The sequence below is a fragment of the Coregonus lavaretus genome (genome assembly GCF_964263955.1).
Source record: "Coregonus lavaretus genome assembly, contig: HAP1_SCAFFOLD_4241, whole genome shotgun sequence".
NCBI classification, from domain to species: Eukaryota; Metazoa; Chordata; class Actinopteri; order Salmoniformes; family Salmonidae; genus Coregonus; species Coregonus lavaretus.
This window is the reverse complement of record NW_028164595.1, coordinates 36,572-52,454: the sequence shown is the minus strand read 5'-3', so window position 1 is coordinate 52,454 and position 15,883 is coordinate 36,572. Positions and strand designations below refer to the sequence as shown.

The 15,883-nt window shown below is 46.5% G+C and overlaps 1 protein-coding gene across 1 annotated transcript; it reads right to left on the bottom strand.

The window, feature by feature from the left end:
• Positions 1-9,119: 9,119 nt before the first annotated feature.
• Positions 9,120-12,217, bottom strand: mtcl3a (MTCL family member 3a; the record flags this gene model as incomplete). The annotated part of the gene is made up of 2 exons (XM_084191897.1): positions 9,120-9,287; positions 11,834-12,217. Coding segments are annotated over 2 exons (552 nt in total), but the record flags the coding sequence as incomplete, so codon positions are not given.
• Positions 12,218-15,883: the final 3,666 nt, after the last annotated feature.

The window sequence follows — 15,883 nt, the reverse complement described above, 5'->3', positions numbered from 1 at the left end:
GAGGGCAGGCAAGAGAATACAAAGAAAATGTTAGAGGTGGGAGAGAATGTCAGGGAGTGTCAGGAAGAGGGATAGAGGGAGAGGAGGACCAGAGGGAGGAGAGGAGAGAACCCAGAGGGGGGAGAGGAGAGAAGGACCAGAGAGAGGAGAGGAGAGAAGGACCAGAGAGAGGAGAGGAGAGAAGTACCAGAGAGAGGAAAGGAGAGGAGAGAAGACCCAGAGAGAGGAGAGAAGGACCAGAGAGAGGAGAGGAGAGAAGGACCAGAGAGAGGAGAGGAGAGGAGAACCAGAGAGAGGAGAGAAGACCCAGAGAGAGGAGAGAAGACCCAGAGAGAGGAGAGAAGGACCAGAGAGAGGAGAGGAGAGAAGGACCAGAGAGAGGAGAGGAGAGAAGGACCAGAGAGAGGAGAGGAGAGGAGAACCAGAGAGAGGAGAGAAGGACCAGAGAGAGGAGAGGAGAGAAGAACCAGAGAGAGGAGAGGAGAGAAGGACCAGAGAGAGGAGAGGAGAGAACCCAGAGAGAGGAGAGGAGAGGAGAGAAGGACGAGAGAGGAAAGGAGAGAAGGACCAGAGAGGGGAGAGGAGAGAAGGACCAGAGGGAGGAGAGAAGGACCAGAGAGAGGAGAGGAGAGAAACCAGAGGGAGGAGAGGAGAGAAGGACCAGAGAGAGGAGAGAAGAACCAGAGAGAGGAGAGGAGAGAAGGACCAGCGAGAGGAGAGGAGAGGAGGACCAGAGAGAGGAGAGGAGAGAAAAACCAGAGAGAGGAGAGGAGAGAAGGACCAGAGGGAGGAGAGGAGAGAACCCGGAGGAGAGGAGAGGAGAGGAGAGGGAGAATTCAGAGAACGGTTGGAGGGGATTGAAAGATCATAACATCCTGTGGCATAACTCAAAGGAGTTTATTGTCAACCTTTCCTCCCTCTCTCCCCCCTCTCTCCCCCCTCTCTCTCTCTCATCATTTGAGAGGATATCACAGCTGCCTCCTTTCCTGTCTGTGGTCCTAACTTTCTGTCTCTCTCTGGACCTATCTACAGCTATCTACAGCTGTCTCTCTCTGGACCTATCTACAGAGTAGTTGTTGAAAAGGTGAGTTAAATGGCCATAAATCGAGACGACTGCCTTTTCAGACAGAAACATCTGCTGTATGGCCAATGCAGGAGCGCTGGTGTTTTGATACTAACAGATAAAGGGATGTTTAGTTCTGTTGACTGTGAGTGGTTTGGGTTAAGAGGGAATCAGTCCTCTCTTTCTCTGTGTGGTCAATATACCCCTTAGAGAACCTATGCTGGCTGAGGAGCTGGAATGAGACCAGGACAACGCCTCTCTGTGTAGTAAGTAGACATAGACTGCATCCCAAATAGCATCCTATTCCCTATATAGTCAACTACTTTTGACCAGGGCCCGTGGCTAAGGGCCATGAAGTTACGCAGTACTGGTGGTCCCGTGGCTAAGGGCCATGAAGTTATGGAGTATGAAGAGAACACTGTGTTTCTCCCTGTCTGTCTAGTCCCTCTGTCTGTGTCCCAAATGGCACCCTATTCCCGATATAGTGCATTACTTTTGACCAGGGGCTATAGTGCACTATATAGAGAATAGTGTGCCATTTGAACGCCCTGTGTAATTGCAGTGGCAGGATGACTGGAGCTAACCAAACATGAACATAAATACACTGAGAGAGTGCTACTTCTATAACAAGGAGGGTAAAGAAAGCCCTGAAACAGATTGAGATGGAGGCTGATGCTCTTCTTGGCAGTGAGATATGTATATTCCAGGAGGACCTGTATCAACAAAAGTTGACTAGAGTCTTACAGTTTTCCACAGAGGCAGGCTGGCAGACAGACAGTAAAACACAGAGGCAGGCTGGCAGACAGACAGTAAAACACAGAGGCAGGCTGGCAGACAGACGGTAAAATACGGAGGCAGGCTGGCAGACAGACAGTAAAACACAGAGGCAGTCTGGCTGGCAGACAGACAGTAAAACACGGAGGCAGGCTGGCAGACAGACAGTAAAACACGGAGGCAGGCTGGCAGACAGACAGTAAAATACGGAGGCAGGCTGGCAGACAGACAGTAAAACACAGAGGCAGTCTGGCTGGCAGACAGACAGTAAAACACGGAGGCAGGCTGGCAGACAGACAGTAAAACACGGAGGCAGGCTGGCAGACAGACAGTAAAACACGGAGGCAGGCTGGCAGACAGACAGTAAAACACGGAGGCAGGCTGGCAGACAGACAGTAAAACACGGAGGCAGTCTGGCTGGCAGACAGACAGTAAAACACGGAGGCAGGCTGGCAGACAGACAGTAAAACACGGAGGCAGGCTGGCAGACAGACAGTAAAACACGGAGGCAGGCTGGCAGACAGACAGTAAAACACGGAGGCAGGCTGGCAGACAGACAATAAACACACCGTAGCAGCCATCTCCTGCTCCTGTAGGACTGGACAGTGTGTGTGTGTGTGTGTGTGTGTATGTGTGTGTGTGTGTGTGTATGTGTGTGTGTGTGTGTGTGTGTGTGTGTGTGTGTGTGTGTGTATGTGTGTGTGTGTGTGTGTGTGTATGTGTATGTGTATGTGTGTGTGTGTGTGTGTGTGTGTGTGTATGTGTGTGTGTGTGTGTGTGTGTGTGTGTGTGTATGTGTGTGTGTGTGTGTGTGTGTGTGTGTGTGTGTGTGTGTGTGTGTGTGTGTGTAAAGGTGACAGTGTCACCGTGTCCTCCCTCTATTAATAGGTGACTCAACCAACCAGCCGATGCTGTACAGCTTTACAATGTCACATCCATTCCACAGGGAGGGGTGGGGCTGGAAGGTCACATCCATTCCACAGGGAGGGGTGGGGCTGGAAGGTCGAGTGAGATGTCTCTGCTTGAGAAAAACCTACAGTATGTGGAGAAATATGCCTGCAGATATGCTTGAAATATGCCAGGAATATATCTGAAATATGCCTGCAAATATCCGGCTCGGCCCCAGGATGCTTGGTGGTAAACCCTGGTAGCCTGGCACCATATTCCCTACGTAGCGCACTACTTTTGACCAGAGCCCATAGGGACTAGGGTGACATTTGGGACGCAACCACAGACTGTGTATAAACTCAACTGTGGCAGCAGGATGTGGCTGAGTGGAGAAAACAGCGTTTTACAATGGAGCTAACCCCTCCCTGCACATCACCAGGGTATGCCAAACCAACATTCCTGATGTGGTATTGGCAAATCATCAATACAGAACACTGTTATGTGGACTCACACAGAACCATCAGAACTCTGGGGGAACAACAAGTGAATTCTAGAAGCTGGAACACTTCTACCTTTGGACAGAGTTCCTCTTCATAAATAGTTAGTGAACACAGTGTCCTGTAATGTTTATATTCTTAGTGCTAGACCAACATGGAATCCTGACAGAATGAGTTAGTAGGTGATACAGCACAGGGGCACACAGTACATGCTTCACACACACACACACACGATCACTATCACACGCACACGCACGCACGCACACACGCACACACACGCTGCGTGTACACACACATTCAGTTTGTATGCTTCAGTCATGCTTTATTTCCAGACCTATCGAAGTCAGATGTTGTGTTACTTTGTTTAAATGAAAGGTCTGTTTATTATGAGTCCATATCTATCCCCTGTTTACATGAACGCTTAGAGAAAAGCTGTGTACTTTCCCAGACTGGGGGTTTTCCACACTCTGTCTGTCCATTGTCTTGCATGTCTTTAGGCCTATGTCTGTCCCTCTGTCTGTCTGTCCCTCTGTCTGTCTGTCTGTCCCTCTGTCTGTCTGTCCCTCTGTCTGTCTGTCCCTCTGTCTGTCTGTCCCTCTGTCTGTCTGTCCGTCTGTCTCTCTTCAGACCTAAATCCCCTCATCCAATTGATTGGTCACACGTTCACAGATCCCATTTACAGATCACAGTCTGTGTATCCACTGAGTCTCACTGCCACCATGTGATGCCAGCATGACTCTTCTCGCCACATTACAGGCCTCTGAAAGATGGCTGACTGTGTCCTACAGTACTGACACAGAGAGATATAGAGGGAGATGGCTGACTGTGTCCTACAGTACTGACACAGAGAGATATAGAGGGAGATGTGCAGCTGTAGTGTGTGTGTGTGTGTGTGTTTGTTTGTGTGTGTGTGTGTGTGTGTGTGCACATACTTTGAAATGCCTTATTATAAAACATGGTGCTGCTATGTCGCTATGCCATGCTCAGCCTGCACCTGTATTAAAAGGTATTTTTCCTTTCAAGAGGTCTTCAGGCCTTCACCTGTTGTTCTCAGGTGCTCTGAAACACTCCCTCTGTTTTTTAATTTTTATTTATTTTACCTTTATTTAACCAGGTAAGAAGCCAGTTGAGAACAAGTTCTCATTTACAACTGCGACCTGGCCAAGATAAAGCAAAGCAGTGCGATAAAAACAACAACACAGAGTTACATATGGGGTAAAACAAAACATAAAGTCAAAAATACAACAGAAAATAGAAAATATATATACAGTGTGTGCAAATGTAGCAAGTTATGGAGGTAAGGCAATAAATAGGCCATAGTGCAAAATAATTACAATTAGTATTAACACTGGAATGATAGATGTGCAAGAGATGATGTGCAAATAGAGATACTGGGGTGCAAATTAGCAAAATAAATAACAATATGGGGATGAGGTAGTTGGGTGGGCTAATTTCAGATGGGCTGTGTACAGGTGCAGTGATCGGTAAGGTGCTCTGATAACTGATGCTTAAAGTTAGTGAGGGAGATAAGAGTCTCCAGCTTCAGAGATTTTTGCAGTTCGTTCCAGTCATTGGCAGCAGAGAACTGGAAGGAATGGCAGCCAAAGGAGGTGTTGGCTTTGGGGATGACCAGTGCGATATACCTGCTGGAGCGCATACTACGGGTGGGTGTTGCTATGGTGACCAATGAGCTAAGATAAGGTGGGGATTTGCCTAGCAGTGATTTATAGATGGCCTGGAGCCAGTGGGTTTGGCGACGAATATGTAGTGAGGGCCAGCCAACAAGAGCGTACAGGTCACAGTGGTGGGTAGTATATGGGGCTTTGGTGACAAAACGGATGGCACTGTGATAGACTACATCCAATTTGCTGAGTAGAGTGTTGGAGGCTATTTTGTAAATGACATCGCCGAAGTCAAGGATCGGTAGGATAGTCAGTTTTACGAGGGCATGTTTGGCAGCATGAGTGAAGGAGGCTTTGTTGCGAAATAGGAAGCCGATTCTAGATGTAACTTTGGATTGGAGATTCTTAATGTGAGTCTGGAAGGAGAGTTTACAGTCTAACCAGACACCTAGGTATTTGTAGTTGTCCACATACTCTAGGTCAGACCCGTCGAGAGTAGTGATTCTAGTCGGGTGGGCGGGTGCCAGCAGCGTTCGATTGAAGAGCATGCATTTAGTTTTACTAGTGTTTAAGAGCAGTTGGAGGCTACGGAAGGAGTGTTGTATGGCATTGAAGCTCGTTTTGAGGTTTGTTAACACAGTGTCCAATGAAGGGCCAGATGTATACAAAATGGTGTCGTCTGCGTAGAGGTGGATCTGAGAATCACCAGCAGCAAGAGCGACATCATTGATATACACAGAGAAAAGAGTCGGCCCAAGAATTGAAACCTTTGGCACCCCCATAGAGACTGCCATAGGTCCAGACAACAGCCCCTCCGATTTGACACATTGAACTCTATCTGAGAAGTAGTTGGTGAACCAGGCGAGGCAGTCATTTGAGAAACCAAGGCTATTTAGTCTGCCAATAAGAATGCAGTGGTTGACAGAGTCGAAAGCCTTGGCCAGATCGATGAAGACGGCTGCACAGTACTGTCTATTATCGATCGTGGTTATAATATCGTTTAGGACCTTGAGCGTGGCTGAAGTGCACCCATGACCAGCTCGGAAACCGGATTGCATAGCGGAGAAGGTACGGTGGGATTCGAAATGGTCGGTGATCGGTTTGTTAACTTGGCTTTCAAAAACTTTCGAAAGGCAGGGCAGGATGGATATAGGTCTGTAACAGTTTGGATCTAGAGTGTCACCCCCTTTGAAGAGGGGGATGACCGTGGCAGCTTTCCAATCTCTGGGGATCTCAGACGTTACGAAAGAGAGGTTGAACAGGCTAGTAATAGGGGTTGCAACAATTTCGGCTGCTAATTTTAGAATGAAAGGGTCCAGATTGTCTAGCCCAGATGATTTGTAGGAGTCCAGATTTTGCAGCTCTTTCAGAACATCAGCTGTCTGAATTTGTGTGAAGGAGAAGCGGGGGGGGGCATGGGCAAGTTGCAGCGGAGGGTGCAGAGCTGGTGACCGGGGTAGTGGTAGCCAGGTGGAAAGCATGGCCAGCCGTAGCAAAATGCTTGTTGAAATTCTCGATTATTGTAGATTTATCGGTGGTGATAGTGTTTCCTAGCCTCAGTGCAGTGGGCAGCTGGGAGGAGGTGCTCTTATTCTCCATGGACTTTACAGTGTCCCAAAACTTTTTGGAGTTAGTGCTACAGGATGCAAATTTCTGTTTGAAAAAGCTAGCCTTTGCTTTCCTAACCGCTTGTGTATATTGGTTCCTAATTTCCCTGAAAAGTTGCATATTGCGGGGGCTATTCGATGCTAATGCAGTACGCCACAGGATGTTTTTGTGCTGGTCAAGGGCAGTCAAGTCTGAGGAGAACCAGGGGCTATATCTGTTCTTAGTTCTGAATTGATTGAATGGGGCATGCTTATTTAAGATTGAGAGGAAAGCACTTTTAAAGAACACCAGGCATCCTCTACTGACGGAATGAGATCGATATCCATCCAGGATACCTGGGCCAGGTCAATTAGGAAGGCCTGCTCGCTAAAGTGTTTTAGGTAGCGTTTGACAGTGATGAGTGGTGGTCGTTTGACCGCGGACCCGTTACGGACGCAGGCAATAAGGCTGTGATCGCTGAGATCCTGGTTGAAGACAGCGGAGGTGTATTTAGAGGGTAAGTTAGTCAGGATGATATCTATGAGGGTGCCCATGTTTACGGATTTAGGGTTGTACCTGGTAGGTTCCTTGATAATTTGTGTGAGATTGAGGGCATCTAGTTGGTGCTACAGCACTGGCTAGCAGGAAGCACGGCTGTTGTTTGCGTGTGCTAGCGGGCTGGGGCTAGCAGATGGATCTTCGTGGTCGTCGCAACGGGAAGCCTGTTGAAACCACAGACGATTACGTCGGCAGACCAGTCGTGATGGATCGGCGGGGCTCCGTGTCGACTCTAGGAGGTCCCGTCCAGTTGACAGAGAGGTAGATATCCAAGAGATGGGCCTGACTCGAGGCTAGCTCAAGGCTGATTAGCCAACAACAACATCCATTTGGTTGCAGCTAGCTAGTTGCGATGATCCGGAGTTAAAGGTCCAGTGATTCAGTGATTCCGGCAGAAAAACTGATATGTTCTGTGTCGATAACGCGCTGTGCAGACAGTGCAGACTGGCTGATAATAGTCCAGGCTAGAGCTGGCTGGTAGGTAGTGCAGGCCACGGACAATGGTGAAAAACCGCTAACGGTGGCTAATAGCAAGTAGCTAGTTAGCTGGCTACTCCCGTCCGGTAGACAGAGAGGTAGATAGCCGGGATATGGGCCTGGCTCAAGGCTAGCTCAAGGCTAACTGGTGCTTGCTTCGGGGGCAGTGGTGATTAGCCAACAGCAACATCCATTCGGTTGCGGCTAGCTAGTTGCGATCCGGTGTTAATGTCCAGTGATTCAATTATTCCGGCAGAAAATCCGATGTTCTGGATGAAAACCGCTAACGGTGGCTAATAGCAAGTAGCTAGTTAGCTGGCTAGCTAGTTTCAACTGGAGATTCTAGATAAAAGGTAAGTCAATAATAGAATCCGTTCCACATTGAGTGAGGCGGGTTGCAGGAAAGTATATTTAGTAGAAGGATGATAAGTGTGATAGGGAAATATGTACGAAAAATACAAAAAAATACAAAAAACAGGCTATTTACACGGACACACACATAGTACACGAACGCACTGCTACGCCATCTTGGATTGGAAAGCTTTTGACGGCCAAATGTGTGTATGACTGCAGACACTAAAATCAGAGTCCCACATAACACCCTATTCCCTATGTAGTGCACTACATTTGACCAAAACCCTATGGGCCCTGGTGAAAAGCAGTGCACTACGTAGGGAATAGGGTGCCATTAGGAACACACCCTAAAGCCTCTCTCTGTCACAGTGCAAAGCTTCTGTCTAATCAGGACCAGGATTTGGCTGTGAGCCAGGAAGACTTAGCAACAAGGGTGGCACTAGCAACAACCAGGGTCTCAGACCAGCCCCCTGAGACTAAGTAATGGAATACTGTCTAATGGATAGTGATGCCATGTTTTCAAAGGACCATGCACAAAGAGAAAATACAAATACCTAATCAATATGATCGATTTGATGAAGTAGGCATTCCAATCCATTCTATTGCATTCTATTGTGTTGTATCATATTGTATAGTATAGTATAGTATAGTATTGTATCATATTGTATCGTATAGTGTAGTGTTGTATCATATTGAATAGTGTAGTATTGTATGATATTGTATAGTATAGTGTTGTATCATATTGTATAGTATAGTATTGTATCATATTGTATAGTATAGTACAGAATAGTATAGTATAGTATAGTATTGTATCATATTGTATAGTATAGTGTTGTATCATATTGTATAGTACAGTGTTGTATCATATTGTATAGTATAGTATAGTATAGTATCATATTGTATCGTATAGTATTGTATGATATTGTATAGTATAGTGATGTATCATATTGTGTAGTATAGTGTAGTGTTGTATCATATTGTATAGTATAGTATAGTATAGTATCATATTCTATAGTATAGTATAGTATCATATTGTATAGTATAGTGTAGTGTTGTATCATATTGTATAGTATAGTATAGTATCATATTGTATAGTATAGTGTAGTGTTGTATCATATTGTATAGTATAGTATAGTATAGTATCATATTCTATAGTATAGTATAGTATCATATTGTATAGTATAGTGTAGTGTTGTATCATATTGTATAGTATAGTGTGGTGTTGTATAGTATAGTGTTGTATCATATTGTATAGTATAGTGTAGTATAATATTGTATATTTTAGTGTTGTATTCCTACCTGTGCGATTCTGCATTTCAGCTCAGCTCTCTCCAGTTCCCATGCTCCCGTGTCCTTAGTGTGCTGCAGCTGTAGTTGACTCCTCTTAGACTCCTCTCTCTTCACCTCTAGCTGCACCTCCTCCACTACTGCCTTCAGATCCAACAAAATCCTTCTGTTCTCCCCACCCTGAGAATCAATACAGCAACACAGAGCAACAATCATCCTTCTGTTCTCCCCACCCTGAGAATCAATACAGCAACAATCATCCTTCTGTTCTCCCCACCCTGAGAATCAATACAGCAACACAGAGCAACAATCATCCTTCTGTTCTCCCCACCCTGAGAATCAATACAGCAACAATCATCCTTCTGTTCTCCCCACCCTGAGAATCAATACAGCAACACAGAGCAACAATCATCCTTCTGTTCTCCCCACCCTGAGAATCAATACAGCAACATTCATCCTTCTGTTCTCCCCATCCTGGGAATCAATACAGCAACAATCATCCTTCTGTTCTCCCCACCCTGAGAATCAATACAGCAACACAGAGCAACAATCATCCTTCTGTTCTCCCCACCCTGAGAATCAATACAGCAACACAGAGCAACAATCATCCTTCTGTTCTCCCCACCCTGAGAATCAATACAGCAACATTCATCCTTCTGTTCTCCCCACCCTGAGAATCAATACAGCAACACAGAGCAACAATCATCCTTCAGTTCTCTCCACCCTGAGAATCAATACAGCAACACAGAGCAACATTCATCCTTCTGTTCTCCCCACCCTGAGAATCAATACAGCAACAATCATCCTTCTGTTCTCCCCACCCTGAGAATCAATACAACACAGAGCAACAATCATCCTTCTGTTCTCCCCACCCTGAGAATCAATACAACACAGAGCAACATTCATCCTTCTGTTCTCCCCACCCTGAGAATCAATACAGCAACAATCATCCTTCTGTTCTCCCCACCCTGAGAATCAATACAACACAGAGCAACATTCATCCTTCTGTTCTCCCCACCCTGAGAATCAATACAGCAACATTCATCCTTCTGTTCTCCCCACCCTGAGAATCAATACAGCAACACAGAGCAACAATCATCCTTCTGTTCTCCCCACCCTGAGAATCAATACAACAACACAGAGCAACAATCATCCTTCTGTTCTCCCCACCCTGAGAATCAATACAGCAACACAGAGCAACAATCATCCTTCTGTTCTCCCCATCCTGAGAATCAATACAACAACACAGAGCAACAATCATCCTTCTGTTCTCCCCACCCTGAGAATCAATACAGCAACACAGAGCAACAATCATCCTTCTGTTCTCCCCACCCTGAGAATCAATACAATAACACAGAGCAACAATCATCCTTCTGTTCTCCCCACCCTGAGAATCAATACAGCAACACAGAGCAACAATCATCCTTCTGTTCTCCCCACCCTGAGAATCAATACAGCAACATTCATCCTTCTGTTCTCCCCACCCTGAGAATCAATACAGCAACACAGAGCAACAATCATCCTTCTGTTCTCCCCACCCTGAGAATCAATACAGCAGCACAGAGCAACAATCATCCTTCTGTTCTCCCCACCCTGAGAATCAATACAACACAGAGCAACAATCATCCTTCTGTTCTCCCCACCCTGAGAATCAATACAACATAGAGCAACAATCATCCTTCTGTTCTCCCCACCCTGAGAATCAATACAACACAGAGCAACATTCATCCTTCTGTTCTCCCCACCCTGAGAATCAATACAGCAACATTCATCCTTCTGTTCTCCCCACCCTGAGAATCAATACAACAACACAGAGCAACAATCATCCTTCTGTTCTCCCCACCCTGAGAATCAATACAGCAACAATCATCCTTCTGTTCTCCCCACCCTGAGAATCAATACAGCACAGAGCAACATTCATCCTTCTGTTCTCCCCACCCTGAGAATCAATACAACAACACAGAGCAACAATCATCCTTCTGTTCTCCCCACCCTGATAATCAATACAGCAACAATCATCCTTCTGTTCTCCCCACCCTGAGAATCAATACAGCACAGAGCAACAATCATCCTTCTGTTCTCCCCACCCTGATAATCAATACAGCAACAATCATCCTTCTGTTCTCCCCACCCTGAGAATCAATACAGCAACACAGAGCAACATTCATCCTTCTGTTCTCCCCACCCTGATAATCAATACAGCAACAATCATCCTTCTGTTCTCCCCACCCTGAGAATCAATACAGCAACAATCATCCTTCTGTTCTCCCCACCCTGATAATCAATACAGCAACAATCATCCTTCTGTTCTCCCCACCCTGATAATCAATACAGCAACAATCATCCTTCTGTTCTCCCCACCCTGAGAATCAATACAGCAACAATCATCCTTCTGTTCTCCCCACCCTGGGAATCAATACAGCAACAATCATCCTTCTGTTCTCCCCACCCTGGGAATCAATACAGCAACAATCATCCTTCTGTTCTCCCCACCCTGGGAATCTATACAGCAACATTCATCCTTCTGTTCTCCCCATCCTGGGAATCTGTACAACAACACAGAGTTAGCTGTAGTTGGTGACCCACAATAAATACATTCAGAAACATTCAAAAAATCGTATCTAAAACAAAACGCAGTTCAACAAGTAGTGAACCAGATGTATAATCTAAAGCACAGAATAAAATATCTCCCTGTGTACGCGTGCACTTATTTCAGTTAGGCCTACTTGTATCTCAGCAACTTGTCTTAAAAGTATCTCCTTCTCTCGTATCCATTCTTCCTTATCCTGTCCGTGGCGTTTCTTTAAGCCCTCAAATTTCTTTTTCAGGCGAGAGTGATGAGTCCCTGGCCCATGCGCCCGAACTCGCCCCCGAGGAAGCTCCAGTGATGATCCAACAGTTCCACAATGAGACTGTTCGTAGAACTGAGTGACTGTGGGCGGGGAGGAGAAGGTCCTGAGCGGGCTGCGACTCTTCCCCCTGCCCCTCTCTCGTTCTCTTTCCTCCCGGGAGCAGGGAACGAATTCCCAGCCCTGCGCTGGCACGTACCCGCCACCGCCCCCACCTCCACTACGCAAACCTGACCCATTTCCGAACGCGCCATTCCACATTTCTCAACGTCCAGTGACAAACAAACACAAAATGATGACAGCCTTCGGTTGACGGGTGCCTTCAGTTGTCGTTGCAGCAGCGGCAGCATAATTATCCGAAGCCGGCGATTCCCCCGGTCGTGTCCGTCTCTCTCACGGCTGAACCAGCAGCAGTTCCAGCCCCTGCAGCGATGTGCGCTTTTGTCCCTTCCATGTCACCGCGCCATGCCAAGGTCAACAATCGGTCAGAGTTCTGTATTAATTATCCAAACTTCTGTAGGCTATTCATTATTCCTACATTGAAAAGTACAGTAAAATGTAATGCTGCTGAATTGCAGGGTACGGTCATAACCTAGACTACTGCCCCGTGCCGTGCGCTGTGTGGGTGAAGTCACCCAGTATGCTGTTGCGTGGACAGGAAGAGTACCCAATAATACACCTAGCCCACTGATGTAAGAGCTGTGGAGTATTTTTACACCCTGTAACCATGCATATCCTTTTTCTCAATTACCCTTCTGGGTAGCGTAGGCTACTAAGTCACGGAGCTGGTAGCAGGTCGCGCGGAAGCCGCGTGAAGAAGTATGAATTAAATCACGTCTGTTTACTACCGGGACCATTATGTTGTGACCGCGGAATGCGGATCAAGTGGTAGACTAGGCTATGCAACGTGTTGTGACCGTGACCATAGCGATACATCTGTTTAGCGCGCTGGTTATAGCCTAATGTTTGTTTATTGGGTTCACAAGCAAAATCCTAAACCAACTGTTGCACAGCGCGTCAATGCGCGCATATATACAGTAGCCAAGCCAAATACTGGAACAACGTTTCTGTTTTCGCAGTTAGTTTGCGTCCTATTTTGATATAAGAAAAGGCTATGCTCCTATATTTCACAATACCCTTCATTGCCTTCAAATCTCTGAATAGATTTGGGACATCTGAAAACATCTTACCTGTTATGCAATGTCCAGCTGTTTAATATGTTAAAGGCCTCCAAAATCAAAACACCAGAATAAGCTATCCAAAAGGTATTTCTGGTCAATTTTTAATGAAAATCAGAGTGGTCCACAAATCCAACGGAAATAACCGTCATGGTCAGAGTTCTCTATTTTCTGATGCCTTCATTGACAACTTGACCAGAGGAACTGCGAAAGCCCCGCGCACTTCTCCCCCACAGCTGGTTTTAATACAGTATATGACGTCAAATCACCATGGCGGGATGGAAATCGACGTGTGTTCCCGCCCCGTCGCCGTGGCCAGTAGGACTTTCGGATAAACAAGTCCATATCCAGCACTAATCAAATCAAATGTTATTGGTCACGTGCACATATTTTGCAGATGTTATCGCAGGTGCAGCGAAATGCTTATTATTATTATTATTTTTAGCTACAACAGTGCTGTAATACCTAACAATACAAAACAATACAGCCAAATCCCCCAAATAAAGTAATTAAGAAATATCAGAAGGAGCAATGTCAGTCCAGAATATAAATATATATGTATATGATGGTGTGTATAGACATTATGGACAGTATATGAATAGAAAAGGTGTGTACAGCATAAGTTATATACGATGAGCCATGACTAGAATACAGTATATACATATGAAGTGGGTAAAACAGTATATAAACATTATTAAAGTGACCAGTGTTCAATGACTATTTAAATAGGGCAGCAGTTACTATTTTTCCTTTAGTTTATTTAGCAAATGTTTCTTACTTACTTTTAAAAACTCTGCATTGTTGGTTAAGGGCACATAAGTAAGCATTTCACAGTAAGGTCTACACCTGCTGTATTTGGCGCATGTGACAAATAATATTTGATTTGATTTGAGTCTCTAAAGTGCTGGGTAGAGTACTGGGTGGTAGCCGGCTAGTAACAGTGGCTAAGTTCAGGGCAGGTTACTGAGTGGAGGCGGCTAGTGGTGACTATTTAACAGGCTGATGGCCTGGAGATAGAAGCTGTTTTTCAGTCTCTTAGTCCCAGCTTTGATGCACCTGTACTGACCTCGCCTTCTAAATGGTAGCAGGGTGAACAGGCCATGGCTCTGGTGGCTGAGGTCCAATTGCCGTAACAGGCGGTGATACAGCCCAACAGGATGCTCTCAATGGTGCATCTGTAGAAGTATGTGAGGGTTTTAGGGGCCAAGACGAATTTCTTCAGCCTCCTGAGGTTGAAGAGGCGCTGTTGTGACTTCTTCACCACACTGTCTGTGTGGATGGATCATTTCAGGTTGTCAGTGATGTGCTCACCGAGGAACTTGAAGCTTTTCACCCTCTCCACTGCGGCACCGTCGATGTGGATGGGGGGCGTACTCTCTCAGCTCCTTCGGTTTCTTTTTATTTATTTTTTATTTATTTATTTATGTTAACATTGAGGGAGAGGTTATTTTCGTGGCACCACTCCGCCAGGGCCCTCACCTCCTCCCTGTAGGCTGTCTCGTCGTTGTTGGTAATCAGGCCTACCTCTGTTGTGTCGTCTTCAAACTTGATGATTGAGTTGGAGGCGTGCTTGGCCACGCAGTCATGGGTGAACAGGGAGTACAGGAGGGAGCTGAGCACACACCCTTGTGGGGCCCCTGTGTTGAGGATCAGCGTAGTGGAGGTGTTGTTTCCTACCTTCACCACCTGGGGGTGGCCTGTCAGGAAGTCCAGGGCCCAGTTGCACAGGGCGGGGTTCAGACCTGGGGGGCAATGATGAGCTGTAGTCGATGAACAGCATTCTTACATAGGTATTCTTCTTGTCCAGATGGGATAGGGCAGTGTGCAGTGTGATGGTGATTTCGTCATCCGTGGATCTGTTGGGGCGGTAAGCAAATTGTAGTGGGTCTAGGGTGTCAGGTAAGGTAGAGGTGATATGATCCTTAACTAGCCTCTCAAAGCACTTCATGATGACGTAAGTGAGTGCTACAGGGCGATAGTCATTTAGTTCAGTTACCTTTGCTTTCTTGTGTACAGGAACAATGGTGGACATCTTGAAGCAAGTGGGGACAGCAGACTGGGATAGGGAGAGATTGAATATGTCTGTAAACACTCCAGCAAGCTGGTCTGCACATGCTCTGAGGACGCGGCTTGGGATGTCGTCTGGGCCGGCAGCCTTGAAAGTGTTACCATAGTTACATGCCTCACGAGCAGCAGTGACCCATGTCGGATGTTAACACGCTTAAATGTCTTACTCACGTTGGCCACGGAGAACAAGAGCCCACAGTCCTTGGGAGCGGGCTGCGTCGGTGCCACTGTGTTACATTTACATCATCTACATGTTAGTCATTTAGCAGACGCTATTATCCAGAGCGACTTACAGTTAGTGAGTGCAGTTTTTTTTTTTTTTTCATACTGGCCCCCCCCGTGGGAAGCGAACCCACAACCCTGCCGTTGCAAAACGCCATGCTCTACCAACTGAGCTACATCCCTGCCGGCCATTCCCTCCCCTACCCTGGACGACGCTGGGCCAATTGTGCGCCGCCCCATGGGTCTCCCGGTCGCGGCCGGCTACGACAGAGCCTGGATGCTCAGTGATAGATATCCGGGCTGCGTCGGTGGCACTGTGTTACCCTCAAAGCGGGCGAAGAAGGCGTCTAGCTTGTCTGGGAGCCAAGGCGTTGGTGTCTGCGATGCGACTGGTTGGTTTCCCTTTATAATCCGTGACTGTCTGGAGTCCCTGCCACGTGTCTGAGCCGTTGAATTGCGA